The following is an 18,149-nucleotide window of genomic DNA, read 5'->3' on the forward strand; positions in this document are numbered from 1 at the left end:
TCAAAATTATTATGTATTCATTTACTTTCAAAGATACAAACCTTAGTGGACTGCCCTTGCTCTCCTTCCATGGCTCCTGTTACAATCCACCCCCTCCTGCATCTTCTTAGTTTTTCAGTCCTTTCTCTTTTACTCTCCTTATCTCTTGTTCTTACTTACACTCCTGAAGCTGCTAACAACCTGCTAAGTTAATTGCCTGTTTATAATAATTTCCCATGTAATCTATATAAACTCTCCAGTTCTCCATAAACCTTTTCTCATCTTGATTTCTATTTAGTTGCTTTTGCAAGCAGGCAAGCAAGCAAACCAACAAACTATGAACGCTGAAACTTCAATATCTTCTGTGAAACATTCAGTAGTGTTTTCCAAACTGTCTACATGGCAGCAAAGGAGCGAGTGCCTTGGGCACATTCCATGGCCGACCTGCAGGTGATACTGAGGCTATAGCAAAGAACCTCTGGATCTATGGTTCCCAGGATTCTGCAATGGAAGCCATTTAGCTGGTACAATCATGGTCTAAGTCTATAGTATGGCTATACCCATAACCTCAGTCTGCCACAACCAGAAACACGTTTGTAGCATGAAATAATGGTGAATAGGCTTTGGCAACATTACCTATTGAGCACATTCCATTGCACAAGGCCTGTGAGAAACAGATGACGATGATGCTCAGTAGGACTTTCTGAAAAAGAAGAACAAAAGGTGGAGGGGATCACCCAGGGAAGTCTCTGCCTTCGATTCTGTTTCTTTAAAGGCTTTGTGACCATTCCCATCATCTTAAAAAATGAAAACATAAGAAAAACCATACATTTAAAGCACCATGAAAGACACTTCAGTCTCTTTGCAGCTGCAGTTTATTTCATTTCCCTCAACATCCCCCTAAATGTTAATTTCCACAACATATTTGATGTAAAGCCACTTCCACAAAAATAATGGAATATAACACATGTCTATGGGTCTAAACCACTGAGCCTCTTGGACTTGCTGATCAGAAGGTCGGCGGTTCAAATCCCTGCGACGGGGTGAGCTCCAGTTGCTCTGTCCCAGCTTCTGCCAACCTAGCAGTTCGAAAGCACGCTAGTGGAAGTAGATAAATAGGTATCGCTCCAGTGGGAAGGTAATCGGCATTTTCGTGCACTGTTCAGGTTTCAGTGTTTCGTTGCACCAGAAGCGACTTAGTCATGCTGGCCACATGACCCGGAAAAACTGTCTGTGAACAAACGCTGGCTCCCTCAGCCTGAAAAGCGAGGTGAGCACAGCAACCTCAGAGTCGTCTGCGACTGGACTGCACTGTCAGGGGTCCTTTACTTTTTTAAAAACACATGTCTAGCAATCATTTCTGTGTTATTTTATAACAGAAAAAATCCATTTCCAGCCCTTTTAACCTGGAAAATCACGGGAGAAAAGTGATGAGATTTGGGGTGGGATATCAGCACACAATTTTTTCCTGCTGTTTTCAGGGGGGAAGAGAAGCCTGAATGTGTGTACAGCATGATAGAATCATAGAATCATAGAATCATAGAATCATAGAGTTGGAAGAGACCACAAGGGCCATTGAGTCCAACCCCCTGCCAAGCAGGAAACACCATCAAAGCACTCCTGACATATGGTTGTCAAGCCTCTGCTTAAAGACCTCCAAAGTAGGAGACTCCACCACACTCCTTGGCAGCAAATTCCACTGTCGAACAGCTCTTACTGTTTTTATCTCTCATAAGAGTAGAACTTGTGGACATCTCCTGCGTTGCTAGGAGAGTTGGCCAGGTAAGGGGAGGGACCGACCAGCCCACACAACAGTGGGCAGAACTTGCCTGGGAGTTCTCAGTCGGCTCCAGAGCTTCTCCCACCCTGCCCTCCCGCAGTTAAGCCTTCTTTTGCAGGTTAACCTCTTCTCCACAGGTACGCAGGCGCTGCTACATTATGGTCGCTGTTGAAGGGCTGGAAAGGAATTTTTCTGCATTGGCAGATTTTGCCTTCCCCGTAGCAAAACGTCACAACTTTGGCGGTTTCAGGCCTTGGCCAGAATCCTTTAGTCTGTCTTCCCTAAATGGGGGTGGGATGGGGGGGCGAAGCAGTGAGCCATGCCGCCACCCCCGCAGCGGCGATCCCAGGGTTCCCCAGGGGTTCTTTTGAGGGGCGGCATTGGCCATATGCCGTTAGGTTGTCATTGCTCTCCCCTGCGATGGTGGCGAAATGGGGGGCGAACTCTCTGCTTGAACAGACATTCTCCAGAGCCAGCCCAATCCCCACATATTCTGGATAACCCTGATGTTCCCCAGAACCCCGGCCGGGGACTGGGAGGGATAAATACCCAATGCCTGAGCCAAGGTCTCCCTACATCTGAAGTTTCAATAAAGTTGTGGCCAAATTTTAATCCCATAACACGTTGTCTTGAGTCATTATTCCACGCAGGTGTCGCCCAGGGTTGGGGGGTCTCCACCTGTCCTCACAATCTAAATAAAACAGTTATTTGTGTGTGTGTGTTATATTTTATTGATGTCTTTATTATCATGGATAAAAACAAGTATATTCCACTGTGACCCAAAAACTACCCCCATTCTCACAAGAAAACGCAGGCAAGGCACCTGAGGCCCACAAGTCACTTGGGTCAGCTGAGATTAAGGCCACATGAGCAGCATCCATTGAAAGCCCTCGGAGGTCACTTTCACAGTCATGGTGTCCCCCAAATCATCTTGGGAAGGATGTGAAGGGTGCTGAGGGCTGCCCTAGTCCCTTCTCCAGATTGCCTGGGAAGTGTTAAACTACTCTGGAAGTGTAGCTCGCTGAGAGGAATTGAGAGGAATTGATACATCTCCCAAAATATTGCTGAGGAATTCACTTAACTGGGGCTGCAGGGAAGTGGTGATTTCTGCCTCAGCGCAGCCGTAGTCTGGTCCTGGTTAGCCATGTTTTCCTCCCTGCGTGGCCGTTGGTGCCTCTCCCTTCTTGCTAGAAGCCCCCGACCGCAAGGTTGCTAAAGATGCCTTATGACTGAAGCATGGCAACATCTTCTTTTCTTGCTAAAAGCCCCTGGCCATAAGGTTGCTAAAGGTGCCTTATGACTGAAGCATGAACAAACACAAATTTCTTCAGAAACAGATTACCTGGGAAGGTGGGACTGGCCTTCTTTGGAAGTTTTAGAACCGAGACTAGATGGCCTGGTATTCTTTAGCTGTGCCCTCCAGAGTGGGAGAGGCAGATGCTTTCAGGACCAGTTACACACACAACACACACACACACACACACACACACACACACAAACACACAGAGTTAAAGAGGCCTCTGTGCATAAAAGAATAAACATGCAGCTTTCAGGAAAATGCATGTAAGCTTAAAAAGTTCAACAAAATTTGAAACTTAGTGAGCAACTAAGATGTGCGGATGGTTTCTATCTACAAAGAACTAGCTCAAATGTATAAGAATGTATCAAAGAAATGTTGCAAATGCAAGAACTGTGAGGGGTCATTTTATCACATGCGGTGGATCTGCAGGAAGACCAAGGCCTTTTGGGACATGATACATAATGGGGGGGGGGGGGGGCGGGGCGGAATGAACTGACCTTTCCCAAGAGGCCAGAATTCTTCCTGCTGGGGATATTAGAAAGCAAAATTCCAAAGAAAGCCTCAGCTGTATTTATTTATTTATTTATTTATGCATGGAACTACAGCGGCAAGGATTCTCTACATAGAGAAATGGAAGGACACCCTCAAAGGAAGAATGGCTGATGAAAATCCTGGAATATGCAGAGAGGGCAAAACTGAGGCAATGCTTAGAGACACAAATCGAGAATCTTTTAAGGAGGACTGCTTAAAGCAGGCATGGCCACACTTGACCCTCCAGATGTTTTGGGACTACAGTTCCCACCATCCCTGACGACTGGTCCTGTTAGCTAGGGATGACCTTTCACAGGACTGATCTTGCGCCGCATGCCTGCCGCTCACCAAAGGCGGGAGGAGTGACAGGAAAGAGGGAGAGACAGAAAGAGAACGCGCCTATCTAGCGACGGGAGTGTGCGCAGGCTCCGGAACCTTCCCAAGAAGAACTCGTATATGTGTGCTCCCAAGGGCCCTCCCAGCTCTTCTAGAAAGAAGGTTGCTCCCACAATGAAAGGCTGCCCCAGACGTCTCTCACGCATGCGCACAATGCCTGCCCGTCTCATCTTCCAGACACCTCCCTACGACCGTAAGCGCATGCCTGGAGTCTTTACACTTTACAAGTATTCTTTGTCTTCTTTAGAAAAGCTGGTTTTAAACAAAAAACACAAAAAGCCTTACTTTTGGAGCTGCGCAGGCGTGAGCGCTATTTATCAAATGATAATAGTGACACAGGCATAATAAAAGTTAATTTGGGGGCTTCCAACCAGACCTCCGTATTCAAAAGTGGAGCCCAAATCATGTTTCTTGTTCCTTTTAAATCCAAATGTCCCAAATGTCCCAAAAGCTCCAATTTTCGCCTTGATCAAATTTATAATCCATAGGTCTTCCGATCTCCCCATGGGGAGATGCCTCCAATCTTCATTCTCAAGTTCAAACCAAATTTTCATCATCCAGGTCTTGTTTTCTTTATAATACATTTTTACAGGCCACTGGTTGTCCTATTTCACCTGCAACATTTCAACTCCTCCTTCCCACTCCTCTGAGTCTGCACATATCTCTTTTTGTTCGACTGCAGACTTTTCTTGAGTCAAGTCCTTGGGACCATCAACAAGATTATCTACTTTCAATTTCAGAGTCAAAACATCTGTAGCCATAGCTGCACTCTGGTCTTGTAATTTTCCCACGAGAAAGAACATCCTTTCCAGCTCCGCCTGTAATTTTCCATCTGCAGCCATTGTAATGTCTCAGAACCCCCTCTAGAGGGGTTCTGGTTACTTAATATTCTTCTCCAACAGTCTGATTACTTTGTTCTTATTTTTTCTTTATTTTCAACAGTTTCAAGTTAAATGTATCAAAAATAACCAGTAGAAATGACAGAAGGCCAATTCTTGTAACTTTGACAGCTGTCAAACTCTTTATACCTCCTCAGCAGGCTCTCTCGCGGATCACTCCCAGATCCCGGGGGGTTGCGTCTCAGCTTCTTAAAATCAGTTCTTATCCTCCAGCAAAATACTTATAGTGCCAAATCGTGGAATTAATAACTTTTATCTCACAAAGAGAGAAATGGTCACTCGACCTTAGTTATCCAATTCTTGCTTTAAACTGTCTACAAAACGGGGGGTGGACTTCCTTTTAACGCATCCCCCGGTCGTGCCGAATTTAAAAAGAAAATTTTAAGTCCAATTTCCGTATTACTCACGGGTTGTTACTTTTGCAGCCCAAATGTTCAAGGAAGAAGTCAGCGCTCTCTGGCCATGGCTCGCGGCTTCACTCCGTAGAAGAAGCGATCCACTCACAGCACCACGCCACTCTCCGTCACCCGCTCTGAAGCCTTTAAAAAGGCTTCTTCGCTGGTCGGGGAGAGCGCAAATGGTGCCCGCCGAGTTACCAGGTTCACAGGCTTCCGTGCCTGTGGTTTCTGGGGGTTCCTGCATCGCCGCCGTGGCAGGACCCGTCTTCCACGAAGCCGATTCCCTCCGGAGCTCGGAGGGAATCCGCCATTTGCCGATCGCGCTAACCCGGAAGTCTCCCAAAAAGCCTTACTTTTGGAGCAGCGCAGGCGTGAGCGCTATTTATCAAAAGATAATAGTGACACAAGCATAATAAAAATTAATTTGGGGGCTAAACTAAATTTGGGGGCGCTGGGCAGATCTTTGCACCCCAGTGGAGCATATGCTAAAGACGGCCTTATAGCTCAGACCGTAGTCTATTTAAGAAGTTATTTCCCATATGAGAAGACCGATTGAAGTGTAAGAAAAGAGCAGAACATATTAAGAAACATGCTAAAGAGGATGAAATTGGATACCGTATTTTTCGCTCTATAACACACAGATTTTTTCTCCTAAAAAGGAAGGGGAAATGTCTGTGCGTGTTATGCAGCGAATGTGTGGTCCCTGGAGCCGAAAAATCAGGCAAAACTCAAACCGCGCTTCAGTGAGAAGGGAAACCTGAAAAGAGGAAGTGGTGGCTTTCCTGCATTCTGCCTCAGGGTCTTACTGCCCACCCCCTCTGTTTCGTTACTGTGTTTGCTCAAACGGAACAAAGAGCAGGGAAAGCCCCTCCCCTCCAGGCAAGAAGAGGGGAAAAGCAGAGCGTCCTTCGTTCTATCCTCTCCCTGCTCCGGAGGGAACAATGTTTGTGAAGGGAAGAGAGATTACAGGTTCGGCTTAAAATTCTGATTTGACTTCCTGCTTTTTGTTTTTGGAGACACACAGCATTCAAATATGAATTCTTCCATTTAAAAGGATGAAATCCTTAAACAGTGTTTTGCCTGTAAATTCATGCGATCTGGAAGATTACAGCGTCTGTACCTCTTAAGGGATGGCAAAGCTTAGGTTTCGCTGCTAAATAGTTCTTAATGCAGTTAAAATGCTTTCTTCTGTCAAGGCAGTTAAAAAAAATACGTATATATCAGGCAGCCGGAAAAAATGCAGCTGGGAGGGAGAGGGAGAGGGAGAGAGAGAGAGAGAGAGAGAGAGAGAGAGAGAGCGAGAGAGAGAGAGCACGCTGGCTGGCTTGTGTGGGTGGGTGGGGGAAAACTTTTGCCTTCCTTTCCTCACGTTATAGCCCTCTCCTGCATTCTTAGCCTTCTGTCTTTTTCCTTCCCTCCCCACTTAAAATGTGGTTACAAAGCATGGATCCACATGGATCCTCAGGATCTTTGCACTGGGTCACCCCAAATTCACCATCAGAGCACACAGCATGTCCATGGCTACAGCCTGCCCCCCCCCAAATCACACACCCACTGTTGCCTGGGGCTGCAATGGTGCAAAAACCTGGTTACAAAGCATGGATCCACAGGGATTCTCAGGATTTTTGCATTGGGTCACCCCAAATTCACCATCAGAGCACACAGCATGTCCATGGCTACAGCCTGCCCCCCCCCAATCACACACCCACTGTTGCCTGGGGCTGCAATGGTGCAAAAACGTGGTTACAAAGCATGGATCCACATGGATCCTCAGGATCTTTGCATTGGGTCAGCCAAAATTCACCATCAGAGCACATAGCATGTCCATGGCTACAGCCTGTCCCCCCCCCCCAAAAAAAATCACGCACCCACTGTTGCCTGGGGCTGCAGTGGTGCAAAAACGTGGTTAAAAAGTATGGGTCCACATGGATCCTCAGGATCTTTGCATTGGGTCAGCCAAAATTCACCATCAGAGCACATAGCATGTCCATGGCTACAGCCTGCCCCCCAAAAATCACGCACCCACTGTTGCCTGGGGCTGCAATGGTGCAAAAATGTGGTTACAAAGCATGGATCCACAGGGATTCTCAGGACTTTTGCATTGGGTCACCCCAAATTCACCATCAGATCACATGTCTGTGGCCACAGCATGAAGCACAAAAATGATACGTCCACTGTTTCATTCAGAATATTTTTTCCCTTGTTTTCCTTCTCTAAAAACGATGTGCGTGTTATGGTCAGGTGCGTGTTATAGAGCGAAAAATACGGTAATTGGGTGATAAGCATCAATGTTGGGTGAGCGGGAAGTCACTAGTTTTGCTGAATTGGAAAATAACAAAATGTAGGAAAACACATTTATATAGTGAGATAGTCGCCTTTGGCTGGACTTAATTGTCCAGGGGTCCTTTACGTGTGTGTGTGTGTGTGTGTGTGTGTGTGTGTTTTCAAAGCATCAAATCATCCTTTGCTCATATTAATAGGCTGCTTGACAATGTTGCCATTTTTTATCTCTGCTTTGAAGGGGCCAAGGAAGCAAAACCCCTGGGGCAAAACAATCAGTGGTAGGATGACTTTCTGAAAGAGGCAAAGGAGAAGGAAAATCAGCAGATGACTATAACAATTCCGGGTCTATCAAGATCTGGAGATCATTTGTTTGCTCATTTAGCTGTGTTTTTAAATTAAGCCATAAGATTAAGCTGATTGCCATTTTAATGAACTGTGTCAGAAACAAAACCGGCTTCTTTATCTGCTTTTGTAATCAGGGAAACTGATGGGAGTTGCAGTCCAGTGACATCTGGAGGAGGAACTTCAGCTCAGCTGAGATGCACAAAAAGGCATCGCACTCAATGGCAGGGGCAGACTTTAGGAATATGGCGCCCTGAGCAAGGACAAAATTTGGCGCCCCAAAAATTCATTTGGCACCCTTCCTCCTCCCACCTTCCATTCAGCGCATGCTCTCAAGTGCATTATGTCATAGTTGGGGTGACTCAATAACCCAGGGTTTAACTTTGAGTAGGTACCCGTAGAAGTATAGGTTTTATTATTAATACCTGGATGGGGGAACCGCCTACACCACCCTCATTCTGGCACTCTCAATGAGCTACCCAAGAAACAAGAGTTGAGCTATACTGTGGTTGTGTCTTTTTTTCAGCGTCAAAGACAGTTTGGGATCATTGGCTAGAGCAGAGGTTTTCAGCCTTTTTGAGTCCACAGCTCCCTTGACCAACTACATTCTTTCTGTGGACTCCTGTGGGGCTCAGGAGCCCAGTTATGTCACCTCTTTCCTGCAGAGCCGGCAGCCCCTCTCCCTCCCTTGTGGAGGGTTCCCTCATCCTCCTCTCTTCTCCCCCCTCCTTGGGGGTCCTCTGGGCAGCTGCCGCCCCAGGTCTCTGAACTGCCCCCCCTGCCCCAAAGAGAGGTGCCTCCTCACACTGCCCTAGAAGCACCTTTTGCCTGGGGAGCTTGTAGCCAGGGCTGCTGCAACAAACAGCTGTGCAAGCCTTTGGGAGGCAGAGACATGAGAGGGCATCAGAGGAGGGAGGGAAGGAAAGAGGGACAGAGGACAGTGTTGCCCGTGGCACCCCTGACCACCATTCAAGGCACCCCAGGGGGCCATGGCACCACTGGTCTAGAGCAGGCACCCCCAAACTCGGCCCTGCAGATGTTTTGGGACTACAATTCCCACCATCCCTCACCACTGGTCCTGTTATCTAGGGATGATGGGAGTTGTAGTCCCAAAACATCTGACGGGTCGAGTTTGGGGGTGCCCGGTCTAAAGCAAAGTGGTGGGAGCACAAAGACAATCATAGGGACATAGGAAGCTGCCTTTTGCCGACTCAAACCATTTACTTGGAGCAATGCCATTATTTAGGGAAGACTGCATTCCTTTGTCACGCTTTGTGAATCATTGAATAAATGGCTTGGTAAGAACTTTCTTCCTTTCTCTGCCTCTTGGCTGCCACCGTGGGAGGGATCTGATCCTCCAAAGCCTGACCCTACAATCACCTTCTGAGGCCCTTCTTCATGTGCCTCCTTCCCAAGAGGTCCAGTGGGTGGGAGAGGTAGTTTCCTTTTTCCTTTTCTTTTTCTCCTCCTGTTTTTAGTAGGTATTTTGTGTTTTTATTTCGTATTTTTACCACCCTGAGACCTTTGGGTGGAGGGCAGTATACAAATATAATAAAAATAAATGTTAAAAGGTGAGTCTCTAACCCTCCTAGGAAGAAAGTTATGAAGCACAATGTGCATTTTCTAAGCAACTTCTGTTAAATGAGCCAGCCTGGCCACTCCTGTCTGTCAGGGGTTTCAGCCAAGTCAGAATTGTGATTGCTGAGTTCTTTGGACACCAAGGAATAGGAGCCCCCAACATCCTGAAGGTAAAGGGACCCCTGACCATTAGGTCCAGTCCTGACCGACTCTGGGATTGCAGCGCTCATCTCGTTTTATTGGCTGAGGGAGCCGGCGTACAGCTTCCGGGTCATGTGGCCAGCAGTGCATGGTCTTCCGGCTGAAGTGGTACCTATTTATCTACTTGCACTTTGACGTGCTTTCGAACTGCTAGGTTGGCAGGAGCAGGGACTGAGCAACGAGAGCTCACCCCATCGCGGGGATTCAAACCACTGACCGTTTGATTGGCAAGTCCTAGGCTCTGTGTTTTAACACACAGCGCCACCCGCGTCCCTCCCAACATCCTAGTAGGGCCCAATTTCTAATGGTGCAGTTAGAGTAATTGCACCTGAACCTATGCTAGCCTGGGCCTGTAGGATGAGCTTTCTTTTCAACAAAAGGAAGTCTCTAGCCCTTCGAGAAACAAAATATTTTGACAAATAATGTGCAGGCAACCATCTAAGCTGAGGGCTGATAAGCCAACGCAAAGCGAGGGCTGAGTCTAATGCTTCTTCTGGTTCTGCAGCCCAGAGCACCCACTTCCAGCTACAACTGGCTCTGCTGTTCCTTCCTCCACTCCTTTCTGGAGGGAAGCCCTTGCCTTGGCAGATGTGGTGGGACTAAACCAGAGAGGGACTTGGGGTTGGGGATGCTGTTAGGGGTACGGGAAGTGCTGTTCACCACCTCTGCTTTGGCTGCCCATGAAAGGGCCTTTGAAAAAGCATGAGAGCTCAAAAGTGTCACACCCGCCAGCCTTCGCTTTACTTTGCAACCCATGGAAGGGCTTATGGAAAATGTGGAGGGAGACATTTTCTTGTCTGGGAGGGGGGCGTCTTTTTGAAAAGGAGGGAGCAGGCTTGTCAGGGTCTGCTTCCCTCCTCCTTGCCTTGCAGGCAGATGCTCTGGCCATGGAGGAGTGGGTTTTGTTTTTGTTTGAAAGTGTGTGTATATGTAGTGCTGGAGGAAGAAGGGCAGAATCCACCCACTTGCCAGTTTTGCTTTGCTGCCTGCCAGCCACATGGAGCTGCAGGCAGGCAGCTCCTTTTTTTCCTTTTAAAAGTGTGTGTTGTGATGCGGAGCAGTGCAGGAATTGTCTGTTGCTTGTGTTGCTCCTTGAGGGACTTTTTGAAAATGCAGGGGTGGGTTGGAGGAAGAAATAGGGGGGGTCAACCCATGGCCGCCGTGTTTCTTTTCTTGCCTGCTGACATATGAAGCAGGCAGCTACTTGAGAGGCGCCTCAGTGGAATATGAGAGAGAGAGGGGAGGAGATGGGAATGCTTTTTTGTTTCTGCTGCCTGCTGCACAGCAGAGGTTGTTGCAAAGCGGTTTCAGGAGGCCACCTAGTTCAGAGGCATCATCAGCCCCATCCATGTTCTACTTTTACCTAAATGTTCCCAAGGGGCAGTGTTGGGGGCAGTGCAGATGCGCTAGTTTAATCATTATCAGAATTTAAATCGACTTGATCTTTTCCCTGAATCTTCCAAGTTGCCTTGGGAGAAAAAAAGTATCATCAAGATCATCATCATCAGCTTTGTCATCATATTTCCCCCCATAGTTCCCAATTTTTTGAGGGGGGAGGGGAGGGCATGTATTTCAGAAGCACAGCACCACCTTTTCCTCCAGCAAGAATTGTTCCCAAATTATTTGGGGAGGGGAATTGCAGTGCAAACCCAGAAATATTATTGTTGTCAACTCACCCCCCCCCCCCAATGTCGACATAATCATATTTGTTTAAGTGAAGGAAGAGGGCCACAAATAACTATAAATCCACACCTGCACTTACCTGGGAGGTAGCAAAACTGAATTCAATGGGACTTACTTCTGAGTAGACATAACGAGGATGGGAGCCACAGATGGCTTTGTGATGGGCCATTTAGTCCCTACATTAACTTTGCCTATTATTATTATTATTATTATTATTATTATTATTATTATTATCCTTACAAATAGCGGGGGAGAGAAGGCAAGCAAAATGTGAGGGAGATAGTGAAAGATACAGGAAATTGAATGCAGATTTCCAAAAAATAGCAAGGAGAGACAAGAAGGCCTTCTTAAACGAGCAATGCAAAGAAATAGAGGAAAACAATAGAATGGGAAAAACCAGAGATCTGTTCAAGAAAACTGGAGAAATGAAAGGAACTTTTCGTACAAAGATTTCCATAATAAAAGACAAAAGTGGAAAGGACCTAACAGAAGCAGAAGACATCAAGAAGAGTTGGCAAGAATACACAGAGGAACTATACCAGAAAGAAATGGATGTCTCGTATACCCCAGGTAGTGTGGTTGCTGACCTTGAGCCAGACATCCTGGAGAGTAAAGTCAAATGGGCCTTAGAAAGCATTGCTAATAACAAGGCCAGTGGAAGTGATGATATTCCAGCTGAAGTCCTGACATATGGTTGTCAAGCCTCTGCTTAAAGACCTCCAAAGAAGGAGACTCCACCACACTCCTTGGCAGCAAATTTGGCAGCAAATTTATGATGGAGGACCGCTGTAGCCACCCCCAATGACACATTCTCAAGATGGAGGGGGAGGGAACAGCTGCAGTCGCCTGCGGTTCCTGCACAATGTTTGCCATCTTGCCAAAGGTTGCAGGCAGCTTTACCTGCAGCAATTGTATGTTGATTGCCCTCTTAGAAGACAAAGTCCAGCAACTGGAGGAATGTGTAGCTACGCTCCAAAGAATTAGAGAGCTGGAGCTCTTCTTGGAAGCAACAGAGAACACCGTCTCCACCAAGGAGGAGACAGGGGACACCCCTGAGAAGGAGGCTAGTTCACCAACACAGGTGCCAGATACCGTAAATTTCGCTCCAAAACACGCACTTTTTTGCTCCGAGAAAGTAAGGGAAAATGCCTGTGCGTGTTAAGGAGTGAATGCACGGATCAGAGCCATGGCTGCCATCAGTCAGGCAAAGCGGGCGCCACTTACACGCTCTACGAGGCTCTCACTTTGCTTTCTTTAAAGCGACCTGGAGCCAGGAAGGAGGGAGGGAAGGAGAGCCATAGCAGCAAAGCCGGCAGCAGCCGCTTACACGGGAGGAGGGACAGACGCTAGCAAAGGTCTGCGCCCTCTCTAAACAGAGCAATGAGGCTGCAGAGAGACGGCAGGAAAGATAAAATTTAAGCAACCAGCAGCAAAATAAAACCAACCTCGAGCTCTGAGCCAGCGCAGTGAAAACCAGGAAGTAAAAAAAAAGGCTGGGGAGGGCATGAGGGAGAGGGGAAAACTTCGCAAATCCCCTGCGTCTCAGCTGATCGGCTGGGACGAGCAGCTTGTTTTCAGGCAGGATAGATTTGAGCATTGTCTGGGTCCTAGTGCCCCTACCGCTTTGTTGTGCTCCATTCTATTGCTGCTGGTGGCTGCTTATCGTTCAGGCTGCAAGGAGGAGCGCTTTTACACAGCTAATGGCGAATCCCCTGCAATCAAAGTCCTCCTCACTTGCTCAAATCTATTCCGCCTCAAAACAAGGAGCGGAAGGAAAAGGCTGCAAACTGTTAAATGGAAAAAAAACCCAGGCACAGGGCAAATACCTTAAGTATACCTTTAAAGCAACAGTGCTCTTTCCCTCCCTCCTCCCCGCGGAAAAGCTCCTTGTCCCTTGAGTTCTTTTCCTTCCCTCCCCACTTAAAACGTGGTTACAAAGCACGGATCCACATGGATCCTCAGGATTTTTGCATTGGGCTACCCCAAACTCACTGTCAGATCACATGTCTGTGGCCACAGCATGAACCATAAAAATCATACATCCACTGTTTCATTTAGAATATTTTTTCCTCGTTTTCCTCCTCTAAAAACTACATGCGTGTTATGGTCAGATGCGTGTTATAGAGCGGAAAAATACGGTATATGGAGAAACGTGACTCAAAGAAGTAGGAGGCCCAGGGTTCGCTCTGATTGTTTAGAAATACACAATCGCTTTGAAGTCCTCTTCCCTAGCATGGAAGACGAAGAACAGACTCCATTTGAGGATCTCTCCCTCATTACAGTCAATCAGGTATATGAAGACGAGCAGCAAAGTCAGTCCTAAGGGAATGTACAGGCGACCTTGGAACGGACAGCTCACGGAAGAACCCCGACCAAACCTAAGAGGAGGCGTGTAGTGGTGATAGGGGATTCCCTACTGAGCAATCCATTATTATTATTATTATTATTATTATTATTATTATTATTATTATTCCCCCCCACCCATTTGGCTGGGTTGCCCCAGCTACTCTGGGCTGCTCCCAACACACACAAAAAGATAATAAAATGTCAAACATTAATAATAATCATCTGATCCAATACAAATAAGTCACAATAACTTTAAAATAAACAACATATCAAATTAAGCAATATTTAATAATCCATTATAAACTCAAAAGCTGCTGATAGCTGAGATAGGCATGTCCATCACTTTCATTATGATATGTACCAAATTCTGCAAGGAGTGATATCAAGCAAAGACAACAGATACACACTGAAATGCATATATGACTGATTTATTCAGATTCTTTTACATGAAAGGAATTTGGGTGGGATTTGTAAAGCTCAGGGGCAGAGTTTGGAGGGATCATCCAGTTTATAGAACTCATATTCACATGTGTTTGGATTTACCACTGCTTTACATCCCGGAACATCAACAGTACCACCGTACCTAAAAAGAAGAAGAACAATGTGTAAACTAAGGTTTCCCTGAGCTTATGGAGATCTTGTAGAGAAGCGCTCCTTTCTCCTGCTCACTTACGACATGCCAAGAATGATTGGAACTACCTGGCAGAAGAGCAGTTTTGCAAGATGTTTGCTCGATCCAGGGAAAACCAAGCCCTTGGAAAACATTTGCCCTGAGGCCAAATTCACCTGGGGAACCCAAGCTGAATGCACAAAGGACATGTCTTGCACAATATGCCATTGCATGTTGCTGTACGATGATTCCTCCCCCCCCCATATGTTTGCGGTGGTTGAGAGCAGCACCCATGCACAAAAAAGGGTGTAGCAAAATGTTGGTGCGAAACCAAGAGGCCAGCCAGGAGGGAGACAGAAGGAGACAGGAAGGTGCAGGAAAGAGGAGGGGTCCTCTTCCATTGGGTGCATCGGGGTCCCTCTCCCCAGCACCAGCACCAGCACCTAGGTGGTCTCCAGATGAGAGGATCTGGGACTCAGGGAGATCCCAAAGTCCAAGCTTCCACGCAGCGAATGCCTGGTCATCGGATGATTGGAAAGGCACTCCGGACCTGCAACCTATCAGATGTAAGGATTAATTGGGACACCCTGAATGTTTATTGAGCAGAAGATCTTCCAGAGAGAACGGGGCAAAATAATTTGAAAGAGATTAATAGACCCAGTGCCATTCTGGGTATTTGGCCTACCTGGAACAACATCCCATTCCCCTTTCACTACATGTGCATTCCATGCACTGCGCTGTATTCCACTTAGAGCCGAATGGATGCTTGCTCCCATCATATGGATCGGTACACTCAGTGGGCAGCACCGGCTTACCTAGGGAGAGAAATTTAACATTAGACCCCAAACAGCTCGTGCAGGAAGAAGCTGCTGCTCAGCACAATGCAGAGACTGCGCAAGAGAAGCACAGTGACTTATACTGCGGCCATGCAGTCTCCTGCTTGCGTCTGCAGATGGTGCTTGCAGGCTTAAAACAGGGTGGGAGTGAATGGGGTGCCCTGTGGATGGGGAATCTGGCTGTTTCAATCTCTACCAGTTATTATTATTACTATTTATATACCATCCTCAGGGCAGTTCACAACCTAAAAATACAATATAAGAAACACAAAATACATAATAAAAGTAAGAGCTTAAGCAGGGACTCATCAATGAGAAGATGAGACGGGAGCAGCGTTAGGTCATTTTAGACTCTGAGCAGCATCACAACATCCAGAGAAGTGTAGATTTTGAAGGTAGCTGCACTTTGGTCTGTGTTCTGGTTCTGCAAGAGCAGATTTGGTAGGTGTGTGCTAAAATATGAATGGGGTGCATTTCCCCCCCATCTCTAGTCAGGAACACATTTTTCAAACATTAAATAATTATTTGGCCATGAATAGGTTACATATCAACATTACGTTGCTGTTTACCTACCATCTTTAATCTCTGCTTTGTGTTCGCTGAATGTGCAGGATCCCTGACACAAGGCAAGTGTCAGAGACAAGGCAGTCAGGCTCAAGAGGATTTTCTGCAAAAGAGACACACACATGCACAAATCATTCAAGATGGTGTTATCAGATATTTATATGTAGAACCTCCCGTTCTGTTTAAAAATGGATTCTATGTGACTGAATTTTAGTCAGAGCAGACCCACTGAAATTAACGTGCCTAAGTTAGTCTTGTCCATCAATTTCAATGGATCTACTCTGGGTATGATTTGCACTTGATTCAACCCTAGGCCTTTGTAAAAATCCCTCTATATTAAGCTTCTACACTTGAGTAGCTGAGTTGGGTCATTTTATTCTTAAGAGGGATTTTTAAGAGGGACGTTTCCAGAATTACAAAAGCAATCCCGGCTTTGGATTTGATCCCCAAATGTGAGCTCTAAAGCTATAGAGCAGGGTCAGCAACCGTTTTCAGCCGTGGGTCAGCCCACCGTCCCTCAGAGCATGTGGTGGGCTGGACTATATTTTTGGGGGAAATATGAACGAATTACTATGCCCTACAAATAACACAGAGATGCATTTTAAATAAAAGGACACATTCTACTCATGTAAAAACTCATGGACTGTCCGGGGGCCGGATTGAGAAGGTGATTGGGCTGCATCCTGCCCCTGGGCCTTAGGTTGCCTACCCTGCTGCAAAGCACAGACTGTGCCTGGAAAGAGCAGAGGAAAAGTAAATGTGGATAAGCCTTCAGATAAGCCTGGAGTCTGAGAAAGCCTCAGCAAGTGAGGTACTTCATCCTCATAATTCTGAATGCCTTTGCACACCCCCTCTCCACACACAAATCTCCCTTTCCACCATTTAAACCTAACCTAGATGAAAGAAAAAATTGTGTACTAACCGTCCCCAAAGCATTCCACTTACCATCTTGGTTTTTCAATGAGTTGCTGGCAAACTCTTACTGGGGCGTGGAGGAAAGAGCTCTGGTGTCCCTCCTGTAAGTCTGTGGAGAATCCCATGCCCCCTTTTATACAAATGGGAAGGAGGAGGGGCAAAATGAGAAGGATGGAGGTCCTAACGGGGGAAGGAAATGCTTGCCAGGAAGGAAACATTTGCTTCTGCTGACATAAATGTTTCCAAGAACAGCGGGAAGAGTTCTACGTCTTCCGGAGATATTCATTGATAAGTGCAGTTCAGAACCAGAACCCAGAACAGGAAAATCAGGTTAAATGTTATTAGACCAGGATAGTGTTGAGTTCTGCAAGAGATATGGCTCTAGATATTTGTCTTTACAGCCTCACCTCAAGAAGGATACTGTCAAAAAAGGCCAGCAAAATGAAGAAGGGGGTGGAGCAACTCCCCCAAGGAAAGATTGCAGCATCTGGGATTTCTTACCCTAGAGAAAAGGCAAGTAAGAGGTGACAGAATACAGGCAAATGAAATTAGGAGAGGGCTTTCGTTCACTACCAGTCACTGTTCTGCCTCCGCAAGTCAGTCATCTGCCAAAGTTGTGACATTTGCTCTGAGACAAGCAAAAGCCCATTTATCTGCAGGAAAAATTCCTCCCCGGCTGTGAGAAATATACAGTGGTGCCCCGCAAGACGAATGCCTCGCAAGACGGAAAACCCGCTAGACGAAAGGGTTTTCCGTTTTGGAGGTGCTTCGCAAAACGAATCTCCTATGGGCTTCCTTCGCAAGACGACAATGTCTTGTGAGTTCCTGCTGGTTTTTCCCCCTCCCCTTTTTTTCTAAGCCGCTAAGCCGCTTATCAGCTGATCTGATCAGCAGATAAACTGCTAAAAGCCGCTAATAGCGCTAATAGTGCTAATCCGCTAATCCGCTAATGGGCTTGAAAAAACCGCTAGACGAAGAGAATCACAGAATGGATTCTTTTCGTCTTGCGAGGCACCACTGTGTGTGTGTGTGTGTGTGTGTGTGTGTGTGTGTGTGTGTGTATGTATATATATATATATATATATATATATATTGCTATATAATGCAGGAATTTTTCTGCATTGGCAGATTTTGCCTTCCCCGTAGCAAAACGTCACAACTTTGGCGGTTTCAGGCCTTGGCCAGAATCCTTTAGTCTGTCTTCCCTAAATGGGGGTGGGATGGGGGGGCGAAGCAGTGAGCCATGCCGCCACCCCCGCAGCGGCGATCCCAGGGTTCCCCAGGGGTTCTTTTGAGGGGCGGCATTGGCCATATGCCGTTAGGTTGTCATTGCTCTCCCCTGCGATGGTGGCGAAATGGGGGGCGAACTCTCTGCTTGAACAGACATTCTCCAGAGCCAGCCCAATCCCCACATATTCTGGATAACCCTGATGTTCCCCAGAACCCCGGCCGGGGACTGGGAGGGATAAATACCCAATGCCTGAGCCAAGGTCTCCCTACATCTGAAG

General features: G+C 46.7%; 1 protein-coding gene across 1 annotated transcript; it reads right to left on the reverse strand.

Annotated features, from left to right (window-relative positions):
- Nucleotides 1-14,170: 14,170 nt before the first annotated feature.
- LOC308592195 (small serum protein 2-like) lies at nt 14,171-16,857 on the reverse strand. The gene is made up of 4 exons (XM_081203483.1): nt 16,672-16,857; nt 15,736-15,829; nt 15,012-15,141; nt 14,171-14,299 (listed from the first exon to the last, which is right to left on the reverse strand). The coding sequence occupies exons 1-4, from the start codon at nt 16,672-16,674 to the stop codon at nt 14,194-14,196; spliced, it is 333 nt and encodes a 110-aa protein (XP_081059609.1). The 5' UTR covers nt 16,675-16,857; the 3' UTR covers nt 14,171-14,193.
- Between the last annotated feature and the right edge of the window lie 1,292 nt (nt 16,858-18,149).

The sequence above is a fragment of the Podarcis bocagei genome (assembly GCF_964188305.1).
Source record: "Podarcis bocagei genome assembly, chromosome: 7".
In the NCBI taxonomy this organism is placed as follows: Eukaryota; Metazoa; Chordata; class Lepidosauria; order Squamata; family Lacertidae; genus Podarcis; species Podarcis bocagei.